Source organism: Monomorium pharaonis, chromosome 3 (genome assembly GCF_013373865.1).
Source record: "Monomorium pharaonis isolate MP-MQ-018 chromosome 3, ASM1337386v2, whole genome shotgun sequence".
Lineage (NCBI taxonomy): Eukaryota > Metazoa > Arthropoda > Insecta > Hymenoptera > Formicidae > Monomorium > Monomorium pharaonis.
The window spans coordinates 8,680,240-8,694,514 of record NC_050469.1 but is presented as its reverse complement, the minus strand read 5'-3'; the positions used below and the strand labels follow the sequence as shown (position 1 = coordinate 8,694,514).

The window sequence follows — 14,275 nt, the reverse complement described above, 5'->3', positions numbered from 1 at the left end:
CTGAATTCGCTGGAGCGAATTCGTTGTTAACATTCTCCCACGTTAAAACGGCATAGCTACAGGAGGGAAACATGGGGGAGATGATATGCGGAGGATGCGCGGAATTCCCCGTTACTGCGCGGTCGCGCGATCCAAAGCAACGCCATGCGATACATCCATATTTTACGCGGAACGGTGGTCGATGACGAATATCTTGGCGCCCGCACACACGGTAATCGCCGTAGCGGTTCGATGCTACTTTCGCGAATGACGGTGCATCGACGCCGCCGACGCGCGAAGCGATCTTTATAGATACCATTGGCCTTGTCCTTGACATCGACCGCAGCGTCCCGACGGACGCTACGCAGACGGCCCGCGTAGTTACGTCGAGATACATGTGCATACACGGAACCGCCGAGAAAAATCGAGGAAGGGGTTCGCGTCAGAGGTTGGGGGATATTTAAAGAGGGCAAAGGGGACGCACGATCTATATCGGCAAACGAACGCCACAGTGGTAGATTTATACGTAGAATATTTCATAAGATTACGTAAAAACTTTTTGGGAGCTTCAGCTCTCCTCCGGAACCGGCGCGAGACGTAGATGTAACAGGCGTAAACGATGGTGTCCGTCCGTGGTCTATAAATAGCTCTCTTTTTTTTCTTTCCTCACGCGCTTATAGAGCGCGATTAGTAATTCGCGACTATTCCGTAACTACCTTGTTCTATCGCGTTTTATCACGGAAGGAGTCTCGAGCTATTTCTGGGTCTACATCGGCATTATGCACAAAACAGAAGTGCCCAAAATACAGCAAGGACAAGTTCGACTAATCTCGCTACAACGCGAATAAGATCATATTCCACTACTATTTATTAACACAGTGCACATTCCGCGTCGGTTGACCGGACAGTGGACAGAATTGGACGTCTGTGTGTAAACAATATCTAGATGTAGACTCTTTGAAACTTATCTCCTCACCGAGTAATTTATACGCGTTCCGCATCGATATTTATTTAAACTTCGCCTCTAATAGGAAAACAGAAATGTAAAAGTCGATGGAGCAACTTTGAATAAGAAAGAAACTAAAATTCTTTAATATGTAATAGAAACAGTATTTATTTACATATCCTGTAACTGCATTACGCAAATAAATGCATAAATAGCCTAGTTCTTATGAATTAAAAAATTCATTTTATAATTTGAAAATATGAAAAGATCATTTACTTTTTCTCTTCACGGTTTTAGGCTTCCCTCTCGATCTTTTTCCAAGATTATCACCTCGATTTTTCTTTCCGCGTCCTTTAGTTTTTTCCTTCGCTTTCGCCGCGCGTAAATCTTTCTTCATCCTCGGATCGACTATTTTATATCGACCTTTCACTCCAGGAGGCCGGACAGCCCTCTTCTGCGTGGTGTGTTTCTTTGCTACGATATACGTAACTTGTTTTTTTGGCTCCTGTCGAGCTTTCTTGTACAACCTAAATCAAATATTGAATTAGGATAGTAGTAATATGTTCGTCACATTGGACGAATGTTTTAAAATCGTACTTACGCTTTAACTTGTCTGGCCTTTTCCTTGTCACTGATTTCTGCATTATCCATCAATGCCTCAACCTTCTTCTTGGCCTTCTCTAGTTTGCGCATTGCGCGTTTCTTTTTCCTTGCTTTAGCCTCCATTACTTTCTTAATAGGTCTAACATTTAAGTCTTCAACCCTCTTTTTATATTCATCGGCGAGTTCTTTAGGTACAGGCACCTCCTTCTTCATATGTTTCTCCTCGTCTTTTACAAACCAATCGGGTAATTTCTCGTCGTTAAATGCATATCTATTCCAAGCCGAATCGATCAAATCTCTTCGAGATTTTTTACTTTGAATCAGCAACGATCCAAGTGCTAAATCCTCAGGAGTCAATTTCTTTTTCTTCGGTTTTGTATCTAATTAATCATAAATGAACATGTATGTTAATATAATACCAGCGTTAATACTAGCTGTCAGTAATCATGAATAGTAAAACATAGATTTTATAAAATATCTGCCTTTTTTTAGCTGAACTTCTTGGGTGGTTCAACCTTTCTTTTTATGTCTCTTCCTGTTGCTTGCATTTTTTGTTTCCTTGCCTTTTTTCTTTTCAATGCCAACATATATTCATCTCGTTTTAAGTGCAAAAATTTGAGAAAATTTCAAGCAACATTTTTTTCTCTCCAGCGTAAAAAAAAGGTAAAAAGAAAAAAAAAGAACTGTGCAAAAAGTTCAGCTAAAAAGAACAAGCCTCATATGACCAAAGGAAAACTTTTTTACCTGTTTCTTTTGACACTATTTCAAAGCCATCCTTTCCGCCGATCTTTTTCAATTTTTTTTTAGACGCCATCATTTCTTCCACATCATAATCCGAATTTTCAGCATCACTTTCACTGATTTTACGTTTCCGTTTCTTTTCCTCGTCTACTTTCTCTTGCATTTTCTCCTCTTCTCCGATAATATGTCCACCTTTTTGCTTATACTCCTTGATCACTTTGTCCAATTCATAATCTGCATCATCGTCATTTTCTAAATTTTTAAACACATCTTTTTCAAACCAAAGTGCTGCCTTATGAATTCTTTTGGTTTCTTTGTCCCGAAAGTCTAGATCAGTTAACAATGGATTACTTTCAGGATCTATTATTTTTGGATTCTTTTGCAGTTTAGTAATACTTTCATCCTCTGAATTGTCCAAACCTATAAATTACAATAATAATCATAACTTGTGTTACAAATTCATGAAATAAATTAGAAACAAAATATATTTAAACCAAAAGAAATTATTTGGATAATTACATTAAAATCATAATTAATATTTTATGCATAATACCTAGTCCAGATTTTTCACTACTTATATCATCATCATCATCATCATCATCTGATGCATTTATATCACTTTCCTCGCTATTTTCTGATGTGTAGTATAAACTCTTACTGTCCAAGTGACCTGAATCTTTCTCATAATGAGTCGTTTTCGGTTTGATTTCTTCATCCGAGTCCACATCGCTCTCTGCTACAATATCCGGCGCTTGATTTGTAACTTGTTCTAATTGTTCATAGGTTTGAATCTGATTCAGTTTAAACAAATCATCTCCCTCTAATTTAGGCCCTTCGTCGCGCTTATGAATCATTTTCAAATTGAGACGTTCGTTCAACTTCTGCCTTTCTTTCCTAGCTTTCTTCTTTTGGCGTTTTAACTCTTTTGCTTCTTCTTCCCGAAGTTCGGCGATCTGTTTCTGAATCGCCTCATCTTCTAAATCTTCCTGTTCTTCGAGACTTTGTTTTTCGAGAATCGCAGGTGCAGTAGTTTCTTCATTTGTTTTTACTTCCTCCTTTGTTTCAGCTTCTGTCTTTTTTAACGCTTTCCACCAATTAAGTAAAAGTTTCAAATCTTTTCGTCCAAGTACTTTGATATCTTTGCAACATTCTCTAATTTCTTTTGTCGTTTTTTCGTGCTTATCGATAATTTCATCATCAATCACTATTTCAGAAGCATTCTGTAAAGCTTTTACTGCGTCTTCACAGGCAATAAACTCTTTTGCAGATAATTTGTGATATAATGTGTAATCATTCTCAGGATATCCTTCTACTTTAGGTTTCTTCTTTTCTGGCTGAAGAAAATTTAATTTGTTCGTAGGTTCGATTTCCAATTCAGAAAAAACATGCTTTGGATCGAAAAATTTGGGATCTACTTTATCAGGAGCAATATAATGTTGACAAACTACAAAAATTTCTGCGGATTCAGTACGTGAGGCCTGAGGTTTAGTAGCATGTACCTATAATTAAATTCATAGTAGTAAAATAAGACAATTAATTAATTTTTCTTAAATGATATTAAGATCTTAAAAAATATTCTCATACCTTTTCAAACAATTGCTTTAGCACCCAGATTAATGGGTGATAATCTTTTGATCGAAATATTTTTGTTATAAACCAACCACCCCCTCTTAAGAATTGAGTGGCTAATTTAAGGGCTGACAATGTCAGAACGGATTGCTGAAATGCGTCATGTAGCCAATTTTTTCCTACATTTGGGGCACCATCGTTTAAAACGACATCAGCCTTCCATGTTTTCAATTCACGTGAAAGAGCCACTCTACATTTATCTGTTGTAATATCTTCCACAATACTCATGCATCCTGGGATAGGTTTTATTGGAAATAAATCTATGCCAACAACTACCGACGACATGGGCATATTTTGCTTGGCAACTTGCATCCAACCACCAGGTGCAGCACATAAATCGATGCATACTCTGGACTTTTGAAGAAAGTTGAATTTCCGATTTAATTGAATTAACTTGAAAGCAGCACGTGATCTATAACCTAAACAAGACATTCAATTTTAGTTATTTTAATAATATGCTTAAATACTAAAATGCTTTGATTTGAAAATACTACCATATTTTAAGTTTTAATACAGCTTTAAATTTAGTAATTCAATTAATATATATAAAAGTAAATAAAATAACTTACCTGTTTCTTTGGCTAATTGATAATATTTATCTTTCCTCTGTTTTCCAATCTTCGATTTCTTCCCCATTTTAATTTAGAAAAATATTGATTTTTTATAAAAATAAATACACACTTTTTAATTGCATATAACTACTATTAGAAGTTTACACAGCGTAGCAAGCATGGTCTTTTGTCAACATTTATAGGTTAGGAATATAGCGAATAAATATTGCCAACTTAGCGACGACAAATTACACTATTTTTCTGATCTTCACGTTTATTGGTGGAAACATCGATTGTCAATGGATGGAAACATAAAGTTGTCGAACGTTTTAATTGGTTCTCGAGAGACTTTAAAGCTGTCCAGTTAGCAAGTAGGACAATTTGCCCCGAGAAGGATGTCAGTCTGTTTTCTCTTACATAAAATTTACGCACGAGTTCAGTGCATGCACTTCAATGTAGTGCATGTAGCGTAGATCGCGTAGAAATTAAGCTCCATAGTGGAGGTGTTTTTCTACCTCAATTTTATAATAGTAACTATTAAAGTACATTACAATTACATTGCTTTTACAATATATAAGGAGGAAAAGAGAAGGAAAAAATGTGGAAAGTTGTGTTTCGTGGAATCCGAGAAACATTTGAGCGACGTGTTTGTCGCACCAACGTTTACTCGCAATCGTCGCAGGATAATGCGAAAAACGAAGTCAAAACGAGCCTGACGTGCCAACAAAAATTTCTTCCACCGGTTCTAATCACTTGTGATAAGGGTTTTTGCGGATCGGCTAAAAATGCCGGTGCTAAAAACAACGGACATGATTCCGATTGGAAAACCAAGCACAGTTGGTCAGAGGCTGTTGGCTGGGTAAATATATTTTCTACAATATCTGTTGTATACTGTTATGCAACACTTCTTGGCAAAATAAAAAAATCTTTATCGCTAATATATGATTATTTATATTTTAATAGTCCAGTGTATTGGCGGCTGGGTGGGTCGTATGCCAAACACTTTGCCTTCGTAAAAGAATCTTTGACAGAGAGAACGAGACCTTGAAAAACAAATTATACAGTCGGTCTGGAGTTTCGTTTGTACTTCTGCAATTATTAAACTTACAACCGAGAAAAATCTTGCCCGTTACCAAATGCGTTGGCACTAGCAAGAAAAACTCTAATCTGCAGGATTCAAATTCACAATGGACTACAGAAAAACCATTTGGTCCTATCACCCTTGAAGAGGTGAGGATGTTATTTTGTAGGCATTATACTTTGTGATGTTATACATAGGCAAAAAGTAAATTAAAATAAAATATGCTTACTACTAATACTCTATACTTCTACTAAATAATTTTTTCAAACGCATTATATATGAAAAATAACTATACAACATATATGTATGTGAAATAACTTCTAATATTTTATCCAAATATTATTATTAAAAATATTATTATTAAAAATGTATCTTAATTGGCATCTTATATCTTTACATTGATTCTGTAATTGCTAAATAATAAGTATGTACAGATTGTAGTTTTTAGTATATTTATTCTTTTGAAAAGTTTAACTTTTCTCTTCAGCAAAAATTTCTTTTATCTATTTTGATACTGTACTGTATTTATCGCGATATTATCTTGTATCCAGATAATAATGCAGTATATATTCATATGTATTATAATTCAATTCATGTGTTTGTTATTTTCTTATCATTTATAAATAAGCTATATTTTTGGAGTTAAATTTTGTAATGTATTTAGCAAAGTGCGTTCCAAAAAGTATAGAATAAATGGACACTTACAACATCTATCTCTTCTACTCTTTTTTTTTTCTTTTCAAATATTTTTCTTATTAGAAAAAATTTCTTTCTAGAAAAATTGTTTTATTCCCTGCGTGTATAGAAAGGTCAAAATAGTTTCATATTTTATAGATTTCTTTATATCCTTAGGCATTCAAAGAAGCTGCCGATGAATTTAAAGAAACCCATAAGATAGTGGTAGGCGAATACGAACTTCGTTTTGGTATTAAAGCTTTAAAGGAAAAACGTTATGAAGACGCATTAACGCACTTTTCCGCGGGCGCTAAATTATCGTCTCCCGGAAGCATGTTTAATTTAGGCCTATGTTACGAATTAGGCATCGGAACTTTGGTGGATCAAGCAAAGGTATATTCTAATGTCTAAATAATATTTAAAGAGAAAGATGCGAAAATCAGTTTTAAAGTATATTTTATTTAGTCATGAAAATCTTTTCAATCTCTGTATGAAGAATGACAAAAATATTCGACATTTATATAAAACTAAAAATACAAACTACTTTAAAAATGCGAAAAAAGATAAATCTACAATGCGAAAAATATATAAAAATATATTTTTACTTTAGGCTGCAAAGTATTACAATGATGCCGCAGCTCATGATCATGCCGATGCCTTATATAATTTAGGAGTTTTCCATGCCCAGGGAAAGGGTGGTTTACCAGTTGATATTGATACTGCGCGCAGTTGTTTCATCAGAGCAGCAAAATTGGGTCAGGTACAAGCGCAACATGCACTTGAATTAGAAAAAACTGAAATTCAATCGAAGAAAAATATCTCTATCATACCGAGCACAAATCTAAAAAGTTCAGATTTAAAGAAGAGCGATAATAATATTAAATTAAGCGATCTCTTGTTATACACAAACATTGATGACACATTCAGTACAATCACAAAATCCAAACAAGTATTCTTAGAGTTTCTCGGCTTGAAAGAACCTAATCAAGCACCCATTATGATAGCTACTAATGATTGTCCTGTGCCATATTAAAAAATATGAAAATACTTTTGTTACCTCAGTGTAAGATGAAATGGAATTATGTATAGTGATATAAATAGTACTAATTCCTACACATGGTATTATTTTACACTATTAATTGCTATATGTTCTATTTCTTTTTTTATTTGGATCTTTTTATGGAAATATGTATTATATGCGATATCGATGCAAACTGCTCAATTCATGATTGCATTATAAATTATTCAGAATTCTGCTGTAGTTTCGAAATTTTTTGTATAATTTTATATCTTTAAAAAAAGCATTATTTTACGCTCAGTGCGTAAAAATTCTTGTTTTTTTAAGTCATTAATATACATAATTTTAACAATGACATACATAATTTTATTACAATATATTTTTTCAATAGCTTTATATTTATATATATTATTTAATTTTTACTTGAATGTGACTGTGATGTGGAATTAAAATAATGATTATAAAAATATACATAGTATAGATAACTGAAATTTTAAGATGGGAATGTTGTGTATGTCCTCACAACTTCCAAATCCTAAGAATAGCAGTAGTATAACATAGGATAATCAATATTTTTATTAGATGTTTGTTTCATCGGTTTTGAAAAATCTCATTTTATTTTTGAAGACATGTAATAGGCTTAAGATTTTATAGCATAGTTTGATACAAACCATAGTGATGTTTAGTGATTTGTGTTTGTGCTTGCCCTGCACAATGAAAAAAGTGTATGTACGGATGTAGTACATATAATACAAAAATATTTTTTTTAATTATACAGTTTTCTTTAATATCCTTCACATAGATAAGAATCTGGCGATTGTAGATTACACTTCACCAGTGCGCATTGCGGTGCAACATGGTTTTTTTTATAAATTCACTATGATTGGCATACAAGTTTATTTCTTTATTTATATCCATCCATCTCACATTACACGCATCGTCTCCAGCCTTTAGCGCAAGCTTCCCAACGATGTTATTGTCCTCGTCGTGAAAATTAATAGCTACTGTCTCCATCCAAGCATTATCTGTATTTCGCGGATCATCCACATATCCCTTATAAATCTCATCACCTTTTGTGAAGAACTCTGTGATAGAATTTTGAAGACTCTTTCTTTCGACATTATCCATTTCCAAAAAGTTCAGAGCTTCCTCCATGAACTCTCTCATTAAAGTGGTAGAAACCATCTCATTTGCGTCAACCATACCTCCTGGTATGGCCCATTCTCCAGAATCCCGCCTCTGTATCGCAACAAACTGCAACACAGGTTTTCCCGTGTGTTTGTCTATTTCCACAGTTCCCGTAGTATCGCGTTTCCATCGTGTGACAATAGGATCAGCAGCATGATTTGGTCCCCATCGACCAAGAAGTCCTTGTCCAATGATACCAGTTCGTCCCACAGGATTTAAGGGATAACCATTTGCATCCACGATATAATCACCCGTAAAACTTTTTCGATTCACTTTACCTATCAAGAATTTCAATATTTCAAAAAGAGATATCTTGCTTTGCATGTGCAATATCGCTCTACTACAATCTCTAATTTGTGCAATATTGCTCTACTACAATCTCTAATGGGTCTGTTTTTTATAGCTGCACTGAGCTGCACTATTGAATTGATGCAATAAATTAAAATAAGACAAATATATTTTTTTTCATTCTAACCAATTGAATTGTGCAGCTATAAAAAACAGGTCATGTGTATCCACATGTATCTGTGTTAACCTAAAAGAGACTTTCCATTTATTTCTTTTCTATCAATTTTTTTATTCGTGACAATTAATCTGAATTTATAAATTAGTCAAAGGAAAAAGGTAGTTACCATCCACTGTATTCCATTTTGGTTTGAAGGTAGGTTCGTTAATTTCTGGATCGGCCCAGGGTTTACCTTTCACAACAGTAGCGGTATACATGGCTGGTTTGTATTCGGGATAATCGACGATCCATGGTACTCTTTCCTCTGGTACTGTAAATCTCTTTACGTTACTGGACGGATATAAACCCTGCCGACACTTTTGATGAAACATTCTCGCACATCTGACATTCATTTAACTTTCCCTTCCAGAAAAGGAAAATCGATATGACAACATAACCCGTTTGATGCTTGCTTACTTTCAGTGATGTAATTAATGATCTCTAGGCCTTGTGTACCATGTATTTTTTCTCTGAATTCGAGAAGGAGTTCAAAAAGCGAAAAGACAGGATATTGAATTTCTATAGTATATTATGAGTATGCATTAGGGATCAAATAGGATTCAAGAAAAAGTCTGAAATATTTTAATATTAATTTAAATCTATATTTTTTACTTAAAAGGAGTGGCAGGCTATTAAATCTTCGAGTTATAGTATTGTATCAATTGTATCATTTGATTGTCGGTATAATATATCTTTTACATAATTTTTTTAATTAAATGAAGCGCATATTTATTTAAATATGTGCGGCATTATTAAAATATAATAACCATACAGCGCACATCTTTCAGAAAGCTTTCTGAAAGATATCTTTTGTCAGAGATCTTTCAAAAACCCTTCTGAAAGATGTTGTGCTCTATGGAAAGAATGTGATAATCCTCTTATTACGTAAGTAAGTCTCAGCTTAAAACGCATATAGACCTTTATAAAATAGTAAGAAGTCTTATTCCATTTAATCCTTGGCATATTGTATGGCATGATATCAAAACATGAATCTCACGCATTAAAATAACAGCACAATTATATGTTATATTTACAAATGTTGGTTCCCTCTCCAGTTTTTTCGAACGCATATAAAGTATGTTTATAATTTTTTCTTTATTATAATTGTTTAATTGTGTAACTTTTCACATATCTTGTATTTATACGCTGGAAGACTAGATTAGAAGTATCTATATAAAATTTAACAAATCCTAATAACACTTATCTACTTATGTTGGTAAAAGTCCATTTCTAATTAATCTGGATGGTAATGAATAATACTTGCGCATGACGTACATTAATGCCCATTCCTTTAAATAGTTTGAATAGTTCAGTATTTGAAGTAATATTATCAGTTTTCATATAAAAAGACATAAATGTGTATAATATGTGTACACATGTTTATTCTTTTGTATAAACTCTATTCAAATATATAAGGAAAATAATGAGAAAAATTAAAAAATGATTTAAATGATTGTTTAAGTTATTTTTTTAATTTTTCTTTTTTAGTATTTGAAATAATATCTTATTTTATAAAAAGAAATTGGACGAAAAAAGAAAAATTGTTTATATATTCACATATTTTTATATACAATATTTGTATGCGTGTGTGTTTTATCAAAATAATTTTTCTAATTATTTTTTAATTATTTTTTAAATTATTTTTCCTCTATATATGGATAGAGATTATATAAGAGAAAGTGAAAAAGTAAATGTATGAATTTATTTTATATATGATTGTACTTATTTGTATATTTTTATATGAAAAATTTTTACAAGATGAAAACTATCAAAAATAAGATTTGTCTTTAGTGTGCACAAAATAAAAAAATATATACCTGCTCACAACATTTTCTATTTTTTTTCTCAATATTTTCGAAACTTTTATCAACATTTTTTATAAATTTGTACTTATTCTTTTTAATCAAAAATATATTATAATGAGTTTTATATATGTTTTTACCATCTTTTAAATTTTGTACATATTTAGTCAAAATATAAAAATTAAATTGTTCTATTTTTAAGAAATATTATTACCCATCAAGAATTATTTTAAAATACACTTCAAATACTGAAACAATTGACAAAATTTGTCTTGTATTTTGCATTTACCAGATTCATTACTTTTCTGTAAAATGAACAGATGAATCGTAAGCTCTTTGTGAAATTAATCTTGAATATTGATTTCTAAATTAAAATGAACATGATGATTTATGATAACTGTGATATTTTTATGAAGTTCTTTCACTGTGGATAAGCGTGGCATTCTTGAAAAAAATTATTCCGGTTTAAAAAATCGGTCGAAAGTACTAACAAAACTACAAAAAGTAGTTTAAATTTATCAATGCATTAATAAAACTGTGTAAACTTATAATTAGTTTACACATTTTTAAGTTACACTTAGCTGCCATTTATCTTTTCAGCAGCAGTTTAATTCTCGCGCACATTTCTACTTTCGGAAGTTATCTCGTATTTGTCTCTCATAAAGATTAATATACAGAAATGCAGAATAAGGTATATTATCTCTAACACATAAAAAATGTTCTATTATAACTTAAAATCATTAGAAGTTTCCGAGACATTGAAATAATAATTGTGTTATTTTGAATTCATATCTTATGTACTTTATGCATTATTCATTTGTATTTTTAGCCAAAAATTATTTTTATTTTAGGCATAATTTTTCTTCTAAAATAATTATAATTATCAAAGATCAGAAATTACTGTATTTTCGTGTTACGTTAAATTAGAAAATTTGACTCTGGTTTCTGGAAATTTGTTTTGTAAATAAGTGTAAATTAAACATCGTGTTCAAACTCGTGATATCCTTCTGCTCCGGTAAACACCACGTCCACCCAAACACGCATAGCTTCCGGGCTAGGTGCCATGAGGTGGTAAAGTCTTGACGTAGTTTTAACGATGAAGGTGAGGGACGGCTGTGGCGATCGGACAGTGTTCATATGGTCCACATAGACTTCTTCAATTGACTACAATGCATTAATGTCGATTAATTGACGCTATCGTTAAAATTTTTTAATAGAAATGCTTTCGACACTTACCTGGAAGTAAATTATACCGCGAGCTTTTCTGGACGTATTATCGCTGTAGTAAGATAACGTCTTCCGTCTGCGATCAAAAACAAACCATCGCTTGTTCCAATGATGAAATTTCTTACTCATCTTTGATAAATATCCGCTGCAACTTGTCGTGTCGACCGTAACATCATAAATTAAAGGTAACTGGTGTCCAGCAGTTTCTATGTGATGCCTTAGATCCAAAGACTCCGATTTGATCGGAAGATATCTCGTGAGTGGCCTCTATAAAATTCGTCATTCATTGAATTTTGATTTATTAACACAAAAACAATTTTTAATTCGCTGAATTAAAAAAATTAAAATTTCGCTATATAAATGTAATAGAGTTGCGATATTAAGAAAGCTATTTAAATAAAATGTAATTTCTTCAAATAAAAGCCGAGCTTTACTCTGTTATTTGCCGTTTTTAATTGTCAGTTGTATATAACGCATTTATACGCAGGTAACTAATCAGTAAATTTTAGGAAAGTTACCTGAAGTTTTGCCTTTTCGCGATGTTTAACAGGTTGTAATGGTCCAAGAGTATCCATCTCGCTAGACGTCTGCGAAAGGGGACGACTTCCATTTCCGTCAATAATTCCACCACCACCACCACCATCACCACCACCGCCGCCACCGCCACTATTGTCGCTAAGTCTCTCACCTTCCATCGATGTTCTCCTGTCGTCTCTCATCTGGAAATAATTCACGAATTCTCGTTATTCCGTTTTATCAACAGTATCTAAACAAATGCTGAATTTGCGCGTGCAATTTTCATAATGACCAAAAAATTTGAAAAGAAGGATATATTTAAATTTTTATTAATACTATAAGTGTTAAAGCCAATATTGTTCCAGCATTAAGTTTTTTTTTTTTTTGCGTACGTGTCTGCAAATTTCACGTTTTCGTCTGACGTGTCGTTTTTTTGTTTTGCCTTTTACATAATTCATCCACATAAGCGACATCATGTGACACACGATTTAAAAGTTTATCTAATTTTACGAGTATCGCGACTATGCCGAAGATATCGTTTCGTTTACACAGATCCGAACAGATGACGGAGAAAGACTGACGCTGGTGACTCGGTGGTCCAGCAATATAATTCCCGCTGTAAAATGTAACTCCCCGAACTCCCACACACTCGCCAGATGCTGTGAGCACTAAAATTCGCCCGCGCAATAAGTTTCGATTATTCATAAAACGCTATACCACATAACAGGTGCCATAAATGGCACAGATTGCTTAAACGTATAATAAAAAAAGATTTGTTTTCTATAAAATACAATTCTTGCCATATATTGAATTACCTTGGATATATAGCTGACATATATAAATAAGCAAATGGTTGATAGAAATTAATGAAGGCTGGTCGAAATCTTAATTAAATCTTTATTGCTAAAAAAGTTGTCATTACGTTTTAAATAATGAGCCAATATTATTATATAACGTTAACGACAAAAATTCGTTTAAATTTATTGTTGGTAGTTGAGTGGTTCTGACGAGATGATAGATTCCGTCAGCTCGGTAAACGCGATGACTCATCACAAATACTAATTTACTGCGGACATTTCACTTCAACTTAACTCAATGCTAAGTAAAGTAACAGGAATGCAAGGAGTAATATATGAATATTTTTCTTTGAAGAAATGAAACTCGAGAATTGTATATACTGTAAGCGGAATTACACTCAAGAATTGTACTAGGTATACTGTACTCACGCGAATTGAAAATTTTATCTATAAAAGTCTTTATCATTTTTAATACAACTGAAAATTTAAACGTTTGTGTAATTAAACGCCTGGAAAATGGCACAAAAAGTTTATCGCATAAATATATCTAGAAAGAGGTCAAAGAATTGCAAAAGAGGCTTATGAACTCAATGACATTAATTCTGTCGTTATAAATTATCCCTGCTTAATGGCTCAAGACTTCACAAAAGCACGTTTATCGAAGTACAAGCTACTCTCTGAATGCCGTCCAACCCGCAGTTATCGAGGGCTCAGATGCGCACATGCCACACTGGGAGAAACACGTGCGCAATGACGAAAACACTTGCTCCAGAATGTAAATGGATATACTTGCGAAATTTCAGTGCTAAAAAGCGTGCGTCTTCGACGCGACGGCGGGCCAAAACGCCACGCGGATTTCCGCCGGCAACAAATGCGTTGTTGGTTTTCAATGCATAGGTATGTTTAGTAGACAAAGCAGGTCAGTGAATCAGCCCATGATTATTTGTTATGATTGGTTTCCACATTTAGATAATTTATACACTTAGCGGAGAATTAAAAGCAAGAACCAACCATCGA

General features: G+C 33.1%; 5 protein-coding genes across 5 annotated transcripts in view; 2 read left to right on the top strand and 3 right to left on the bottom strand.

Annotated features, from left to right (window-relative positions):
- The window catches only part of LOC105837988, a 62,779-nt gene that overhangs the window by 2,629 nt on the left and 45,875 nt on the right, over window positions 1-14,275 (top strand).
- On the bottom strand, window positions 1,066-4,750 carry LOC105837986 (pre-rRNA 2'-O-ribose RNA methyltransferase FTSJ3). Its single transcript, XM_012683221.3, has 6 exons — window positions 4,468-4,750; window positions 3,854-4,317; window positions 2,823-3,768; window positions 2,273-2,689; window positions 1,527-1,908; window positions 1,066-1,452 (listed from the first exon to the last, which is right to left on the bottom strand). The coding sequence occupies exons 1-6, from the start codon at window positions 4,532-4,534 to the stop codon at window positions 1,194-1,196; spliced, it is 2,535 nt and encodes an 844-aa protein (XP_012538675.2). The 5' UTR covers window positions 4,535-4,750; the 3' UTR covers window positions 1,066-1,193.
- Window positions 4,888-7,489, top strand: LOC105837987. The gene is made up of 4 exons (XM_012683222.3): window positions 4,888-5,308; window positions 5,413-5,679; window positions 6,383-6,598; window positions 6,816-7,489. The coding sequence occupies exons 1-4, from the start codon at window positions 5,048-5,050 to the stop codon at window positions 7,236-7,238; spliced, it is 1,167 nt and encodes a 388-aa protein (XP_012538676.2). The 5' UTR covers window positions 4,888-5,047; the 3' UTR covers window positions 7,239-7,489.
- LOC105837977 (ADP-ribose pyrophosphatase, mitochondrial) lies at window positions 7,813-9,347 on the bottom strand. Its single transcript, XM_012683211.3, has 2 exons — window positions 9,044-9,347; window positions 7,813-8,689 (listed from the first exon to the last, which is right to left on the bottom strand). The coding sequence occupies exons 1-2, from the start codon at window positions 9,267-9,269 to the stop codon at window positions 8,055-8,057; spliced, it is 861 nt and encodes a 286-aa protein (XP_012538665.2). The 5' UTR covers window positions 9,270-9,347; the 3' UTR covers window positions 7,813-8,054.
- On the bottom strand, window positions 11,312-14,251 carry LOC118644784 (pleckstrin homology-like domain family B member 2). Its single transcript, XM_036284286.1, has 4 exons — window positions 12,854-14,251; window positions 12,464-12,664; window positions 11,955-12,212; window positions 11,312-11,882 (listed from the first exon to the last, which is right to left on the bottom strand). The coding sequence occupies exons 1-4, from the start codon at window positions 12,935-12,937 to the stop codon at window positions 11,694-11,696; spliced, it is 732 nt and encodes a 243-aa protein (XP_036140179.1). The 5' UTR covers window positions 12,938-14,251; the 3' UTR covers window positions 11,312-11,693.

Coding starts and splice junctions, on each gene's coding strand:
- LOC105837986 (XM_012683221.3), bottom strand. CDS start 4,534: ATGGGGAAGAAATCGAAGATTGGAAAACAGAGGAAAGATAAATATTAT. Junction 3,769..3,853: donor TAAAGCAATTGTTTGAAAAG/GTATGAGAATAT, acceptor ATTTAATTATAG/GTACATGCTACTAAACCTCA. Junction 2,690..2,822: donor TAGTGAAAAATCTGGACTAG/GTATTATGCATA, acceptor TGTAATTTATAG/GTTTGGACAATTCAGAGGAT.
- LOC105837987 (XM_012683222.3), top strand. CDS start 5,048: ATGTGGAAAGTTGTGTTTCGTGGAATCCGAGAAACATTTGAGCGACGT. Junction 5,680..6,382: donor GTCCTATCACCCTTGAAGAG/GTGAGGATGTTA, acceptor TTATATCCTTAG/GCATTCAAAGAAGCTGCCGA. Junction 6,599..6,815: donor CTTTGGTGGATCAAGCAAAG/GTATATTCTAAT, acceptor TTTTTACTTTAG/GCTGCAAAGTATTACAATGA.
- LOC105837977 (XM_012683211.3), bottom strand. CDS start 9,269: ATGAATGTCAGATGTGCGAGAATGTTTCATCAAAAGTGTCGGCAGGGT. Junction 8,690..9,043: donor AAAATGGAATACAGTGGATG/GTAACTACCTTT, acceptor AATTCTTGATAG/GTAAAGTGAATCGAAAAAGT.
- LOC118644784 (XM_036284286.1), bottom strand. CDS start 12,937: ATGATGTCGCTTATGTGGATGAATTATGTAAAAGGCAAAACAAAAAAA. Junction 12,213..12,463: donor GCGAAAAGGCAAAACTTCAG/GTAACTTTCCTA, acceptor CGAATTTTATAG/AGGCCACTCACGAGATATCT. Junction 11,883..11,954: donor GCGGTATAATTTACTTCCAG/GTAAGTGTCGAA, acceptor AATGCATTGTAG/TCAATTGAAGAAGTCTATGT.